General features: G+C 40.7%; 1 protein-coding gene across 3 annotated transcripts; it reads right to left on the reverse strand.

The window, feature by feature from the left end:
- Positions 1–157: 157 nt before the first annotated feature.
- On the reverse strand, positions 158–7,015 carry LOC122443017 (metaxin-3-like). 3 transcript variants are annotated; one of them, XM_043470762.1, is made up of 9 exons: positions 6,919–7,015; positions 6,337–6,406; positions 5,876–5,952; positions 3,660–3,752; positions 2,965–3,171; positions 2,657–2,733; positions 1,984–2,141; positions 1,357–1,451; positions 449–559 (listed from the first exon to the last, which is right to left on the reverse strand). In XM_043470762.1, the coding sequence occupies exons 1-8, from the start codon at positions 6,997–6,999 to the stop codon at positions 1,378–1,380; spliced, it is 837 nt and encodes a 278-aa protein (XP_043326697.1). In that variant the 5' UTR covers positions 7,000–7,015; the 3' UTR covers positions 449–559; positions 1,357–1,377. The 3 variants fall into 3 exon arrangements, with proteins under 3 accessions (XP_043326695.1, XP_043326696.1, XP_043326697.1); XM_043470760.1 differs by lacking the exon at positions 1,357–1,451 and having other exon boundaries at positions 158–559; XM_043470761.1 differs by lacking the exon at positions 1,357–1,451 and having other exon boundaries at positions 164–559; positions 2,965–3,147.

The following is a 7,015-nucleotide window of genomic DNA, read 5'->3' on the forward strand; positions in this document are numbered from 1 at the left end:
ATTTATTTATTTATTTTTCAGTGGGTTTTGTCATACATTGATATGAATCAGCCATAGATTTACACGTATTCCCCATCCCGATCCCCCCTCCCACCTCCCTCTCCACCCGATTCCTCTGGGTCTTCCCAGTGCACCAGGCCCGAGCACTTGTCTCATGCATCCCACCTGGGCTGGTTTTTTTTTTTTTAAAAGCCAAAGTCTCCTAACTTGAAAAGTACTGCTAATTGTGTGGTAAAAGTAAACCCAATGCTATTATCAGATATTTCCCCCAAACAACCAGTCCATTACTGGCTTCAAAACACTGTATTTTGTACTGCTTTTAGTAAATGTATATTTAAACAACTTTCTGAAAAAAATAAACTTAAAAAAATAAAGAAAAGGGTAAAGGTAATGCATAACCCAAATACAATACTAACTGCAGAAAGGAAAATGCTCAACTAGTACAAAATAACGATTGAAGTAAACTTGACCTTTTCAATCAAGTTGGATTCCTTATTTACAAGTTGTGTCAGTTTCTGCAGATTTGCATCTACCGTTTCTTGTCCAGCAGGAGAGATGCCTAAGAAGCCAGGACAGAAATCAGAAAGAGGAAATTTTGAAAGCCTTACAAGCTGTTTAGAGTCAAAAGAATATTGAGTCTATCCACCCCCTAAGTGCTCCATCCCCCACCCACCTCCCCAAAAAGGCAAAGTGAAAAACCATTCTCGGTTCAAAAGGCAAACTTAAGATACGGTAATACTCCAAAAGCAAACCCTAAGCCAAAGGACTAAATGTGTCCTTCAGGAGACCCAGTTAGCCAAGTGTTAGGCAGACAGCCAAGGTCATTAATAAGAGCGCAGCAGTGCTCACTGCCTTCTCAAATCTGACTTGTACCTTTTCCCCACCCATTTCAAATAGGCCTTTAGTTACAACCACTGCATTTGAAGAGCTTTCTAAGGGCCAAACAAATATCCATGCCTCCAAAGTACTTGAACGGACTTTAAAAAAATACAGATTTCTGGGATCTATTCCAGGAATGAATCCTATTCTAATTCGGTGACTCTGGTACAGGACTTAAGATTTTGTTTGTTCTGTGGTCAGGTTTGCTAACCACTGCTCCCAAGTAACAAGGTTGAAAATTACTCAGTTTCATGACTTTCAAACTACTAACCCCTTCCTTGTTACGTACAAGTGTATTATATACAAAACACATAACCCACTATATAAAAAAGTAAACTGTTCCTAAACCAATGGTCCTTATGACTTCTCTTTCTTAAAAGGACGATTTCTGCCAACTCTCCCCACACAAACTGAGCGCAAGGCCCCTCACTCCCGAAGCAGCGAGCCTGAGTGGCAGGCGCCCTCTATTTACGATACCTCGTCTGGTGCAAGCAGTTTTCAAGTACTGGAATCATGGGAGTGTACCTCACCAAAATCAATCTGCTGCTCATTTCTGTTCACGCAGGAAAATGCTAGAAGCAACATTTAAAGTAACTGCCCATTTGCATTAGGATAAAGGCTATCTTTCAGCAGGGACACAATAAATACCTATGGTTAACTTTTAAAAGAAAATGACCCACTTCAAAGGGGCAATATTTAAGGAACAAGAAGTGAGAACTGTATAAAATCCAGAAGAACAGACAAAAGGCAAATAGATATTTCTCTATTGAAAGAAGAACTAACACATGGGGAGGGGGGGGAGAGTTGGAAAAAATGCCATTTTTTTGAAGTTTTATAAACCAGGATTTCGGAGAAGGAAATGGCAACCCACTCCAGTGTTCTTGCCTGGAGAATCCCAGGGACGGGGGAGCCTGGTGGGCTGCCGTCTATGGGATCACACAGAGTCGGACCCGACTGAAGCGACTTAGTAGCAGCAGCAGCAAACCAGGATTTAAAGACAATATACACACATTTTAAATAAGTAATGGTTTGGTGTATACGTCCTTAGGAGGATATGCAAATATTCTATGCAAACAAAGATTAGCTGAAGAAGAACCACCTTACCTCCAAGACTAACCCTAAAATAACTGTTTAGGATGTCATCACAAAAGCGACAGAGGTTGGAGAGCTGCTTCAAATGTTCTTGTAACTGAACTTTAGGAAAACGTACTTTATAAAGAGGTGCGAGAAAACCAAACACATAGGCATCCAAAGTGGAAGGCCTGAAAATAAATTAAGGATTTTTAAAAAGCACGTAAGAAAATATTAATCTGGGATTATGCTAAAAACTTTTTCTCAAATACATTTATCGATTCTGCAGTATACAATATAGTCTTTTAAAAGGTTTACTACCCATTTGGGCTTATAAAAATGAAGCAACTAGGGTTTTACTCATTAGTAGTTTTTTAAAATACTCTACCCATTTTATTTAGAAGAAAATTTAAGTTGTAAATTAAAAGATTCATTTTTACTCACAGGCATCATGTAGAGACTAGAGACTGGGTGGGAACAGTCTTAAAAGTTTCAAAGTCACATATGCAACATACTAAGTCAATATCAGATTACCCCGACAGAAAGTTTCCTACAGTATAAAATCCACTAAGTATTTTTTTAAGTGGCAAACTCATTGGGGGTGGGGTAAGAGGACCAGGCAAGGGAACTTGCTTTAAGTAACTAACTGCTCAATGGATATATGCAAACAAAACATTAAAATGGTTTTATAAGGGAATGTACTCACATATCTCCAAAGAAAAACTGAGATGTTCCCAATCTGTTTGACAGAAGATTTAGGCACTCCTTCGCATCTCTGTATATCTAATAAGGATGAAATTACATCTCAAAAGTAGGAAAGATGCTCGAGAACTCCTTTTCAGGCTGGCATCGATAAGTATTGGGCAGGCCAAAAAGTTTGCTCAGGTTTTTCTGTACCATCTTATCTTACAGAAAAACCCGAATGAATTTTTTGACCAACCCAATAGTTTCACCCCTGCTCTCTCTTGTCCCTCCTCCAGAGAGCCCTTGCTCTGAAGGTAATTCCAACCATACCTGAGCTTCTACTTCTCGAAGGTGGTAGAGGGGAGGCTCTCCCCTGGTCAGGAGAATCCTATTCAGCGCTCCCTTAGACATTCTTCCAGGCAGGATCAAACTCAAGGGAAAAGGCATTCGTGAAGCAAACCATGGCTTTGTCACAGTAAAGTAATTGTCACTCTCAACCCAGAATGTGTGAAGCTGCAAAAGGAGGGGGAAAAAACACTACCAGGATATTCTTTTATTAAAAGATCATTCAATAGATGTAAAACTTTTTCATAAATGTCTCTGAGTGAAGTTAACTTCATACCCATTCTCCAGCTAGGATGATTCAAGGACATCAAGATTTTTAAACATGTGAGTTTTGTTTTGCTCTATCCCAAGCATCCAGAATAAGGCCTGGAACATAGTAGGTGCTTAATGAATATTTTCTGAATGAATTACAGTTGGCCCAAATCTATACATGGAGCAACAAACTCTGTCTTTCACAGAGAATTTTTATTTCCAAAATGACACTGTCTTTCACTTTGTTGGTTCCTATACTAGTTGAATGTCTAACAGAATCAACCCAGTTTCACAGTTATGTGAAACAATTGAAAATAATACATAAATGAAATTTCCTCTCTTAAGCCTCTTCCAATATTTTTCTTCTAAACAGACTAAGTACATTCTCAGTAAGTCACTAAAATACTGTAATATTCACCAATGCTCACCACTGCAGGAAGAAGCTTCTCTTCAAGAAGAGCAATGTAAGCTAGCGTATCTGCCCCTTGTTTTGCTGAAAGTTCATAATCAGCATTGTATTTCTGTTAAAAAATATAAAACCCAAAACCTCATAAGTCAAGAACATCCCAAAACAGTGAGGCTAAATAAACTAGGACTCCTACTATTCTTCCTCAAAAATGGCAAACATATTAAAAGGGAAAAGAGAAATAAAAATTCAGTAACAAATGCTACTTAATGCAAATAAAGTTCTGAGCATAGCGTCATGTACACAGTAAGGTCCATAAATGTTAGTTGTAGGTTTTTTTTTATTATTAACTATTATTTCACTGATTGTTAATGACCTTACTTTTTTTTTTTTTTAAATTTTTTTTTTTTCCAGTGGGTTTGTCATACAATGATATGAATCAGCCATGGATTTACATGTATTCCCAATCCCGATCCCCCCTCCCACCTCCCTCTCCACCCGATTCCTCTGGGTCTTCCCAGTGCACCAGGCCGGAGCACTTGTCTCATGCATCCCACCTGGGCTGGTGATCTGTTTCACCATAAATAGTATACATGCTGTTCTTTTGAAATATCCCACCCTCACATTCTCCCACAGAGTTCAAAAGTCTGTTCTGTGTTTCTGTGTCTCTTTTTCTGTTTTGCATATAGGGTTATCGTTACCATCTTTCTAAATTCCATATATATGTGTTAGTATGCTGTAATGTTCTTTATCTTTCTGGCTTACTTCACTCTGTATAAGGGGCTCCAGTTTCATCCATCTCATTAGGACTGATTCAAATGAATTCTTTTTAACGGCTGAGTAATATTCCATGGTGTATATGGACCACAGCTTCCTTATCCATTCATCTGCTGATGGGCATCTAGGTTGCTTCCATGTCCTGGCTATTATAAACAGTGCTGCGATGAACATTGGGGTGCACGTGTCTCTTTCAGATCTGGTTTCCTCAGTGTGTATGCCCAGAAGTGGGATTGCTGGGTCGTATGGCAGTTCTATTTCCAGTTTTTTAAGAAATCTCCACACTGTTTTCCATAGCGGCTGTACTAGTTTGGAATCCCACCAACAGTGTAAGAGGGTTCCCTTTTCTCCACACCCTCTCCAGCATTTATTGCTTGTAGACTTTTGGATAGCAGCCATCCTGACTGGTGTGTAATGGTACCTCATTGTGGTTTTGATTTGCATTTCTCTAATAATGAGTGATGTTGAGCATCTTTTCATGTGTTTGTTAGCCATCTGTATGTCTTCTTTGGAGAAATGTCTGTTTAGTTCTTTGGCCCATTTTTTGATTGGGTAATGACCTTACTTTAGTGCATGGCATGTAGTACAAACTTAATAGAAGCTATTATTATTTTGTTAATTTATAATAAGGAAAAGTTCTAATTAGTTGTGTTCCCCATGAAAAGAAAAAACTTTCCCATTTAGAAAAGTTCTAAATTTTGTTGACATAGGACTTCCTTAACTATTGGCAAAACCAATGATAACTTTCACATTTATATAAATTGCTACATGTTTAAACATTTTAAATATATAAACCTTGGCATGTTCAGATATTTTGGATACATTATTTCATGAAACATTTAACTGCAGCTATTAATTAAAGTACTTAAAAAAAATAGTTACTAGTTGATAGGAACTCAGACCTCATACCAAGCACAAAATGTGTAGCAGTTATGAAACTAAATTTACAATCATATCAATAAGTGTAATAGTGAAGATAGCTAAACTGAATCTACTTATACCTAAACTTCAATAACAGCCAAGCAAAGTGCACAATCATATAAGTTGACTGTAACTCACTATATGGCTTTCGAATCACAGTACAACTCATAATTTAGAGCAGTGACTCTCAGATTTATTTCTTTTTAATCAAACCCTATGTATCTCCAAGGTGGTTAGATGGTAAAGAATCTGCCTGCAATGCAGGAGACCTGGGTTCGATCCCTGGGTAGGGAAGATCCTCTGGGCAAGGGAATGGCAACCCACTCTGATATTCTTGCCTGGAGAATCCCCATGGAAAGAGGAACCTGGTGGGCTATAGTCCATGGGGTCACAAAGAGTTGGACTCAGCTGAAACGACTGGGCATGCATGCGTGCATGTATCTCCAAAAAAGAATTCTAAACAAATATTTTTAATGTTTTTCTTTTTTTAAAGTAACATGCAGGGAGGGAGAATCTACTTATTCAAAAAGGCCCACCCACCTGTTTTCTTAAAAAGTTTAGTATTTTTGCCGGCTGAGAAATAGTATTGTCTTCAGTTGTCAAAACTGGTACCTCTCCTATAATCAAAAAACATTTTACACACAAGGAAGCATTTCGATATCCTTTGAAGAGATCCCAGTACCCTTAAAACTATACCAATCACATTTGGAGGAGGAAAAAATGAGTAAGATATTTTAGGTTTTTGCAGTTTTACACACACACACACACACACACACACACATATAGTTTTGGAGAGCATTTCATTTCTCATAATCTCCACTTATTTGGCTTGTCCTTTGAAGTATTGCTCAGAATGATCAAAACATAAGCAACAGACAGTCAAGGTCATGGTGAGAACTAAAACCCCAAGGTACTCCATGGCTACATGCCTCCTACTTTAAATGAGAGGGGGAGGGGGCAGAAAGGGGGCAGAAAGGAGCGTTTAAAAGTTTACAGTGTACCTCTTGAACCTCTCCAGGTGTTATCTATGACATTGACTTTCAGGGGTGCACCAGAAAATTTGGCGTAAGCCTGAAAGAGAGTTTGGAATAAAACATTTTAGACTGAGTACTAAAGGAAGTCTGCAGAGCAGCCTGACTTCAAATCTGGGTCCCCCGAAAGGTAGACTCATCAGACTCCGGGGCTGCATCCCTCCCCAGACTTCTAGCCGGCGTTGCGCACGCCAGCTACCAGGGCTTCAGGGGCTTATTTCACCCCCACCCCAACATTCAGGGGATACCGAGCAGGGAGCGCGCGCCCCCTGCTTTGGGCTTTCATTCCACCGCCCAGACAGCTTTGCATGATTGAAAACACTCGGAGCCAAGCGGAGAAGCCATGACTTCCCCCCCACCGTGGCTTCGGCGGGGACACAGGCTAGGCTGTAACTTCTCGGACGCGAGGGAGCCCAGATCGCTGCAGCAAGCAGCCCCCGGGCCGGAGCGCCGCGCGGGAAGCACCGTTCGCCGCCGAGACCCGGCCAGCCGGCCTGGCGCCTCTGGCCCCGCCCCTTCTTGCCCGCGCCCGCGCCAGCGAGACGGCCTCACCATCACCACCAGGGAGTCGCTGTGCACCGACGGGAGCCCCCAGCCGCCTCCCCAGCAACTGAGCTCCAAGGGGGCCGCCATCTTGCCGGGGCCGACC

This window comes from Cervus canadensis, chromosome 6 (assembly GCF_019320065.1).
Source record: "Cervus canadensis isolate Bull #8, Minnesota chromosome 6, ASM1932006v1, whole genome shotgun sequence".
Classification (NCBI taxonomy): domain Eukaryota; kingdom Metazoa; phylum Chordata; class Mammalia; order Artiodactyla; family Cervidae; genus Cervus; species Cervus canadensis.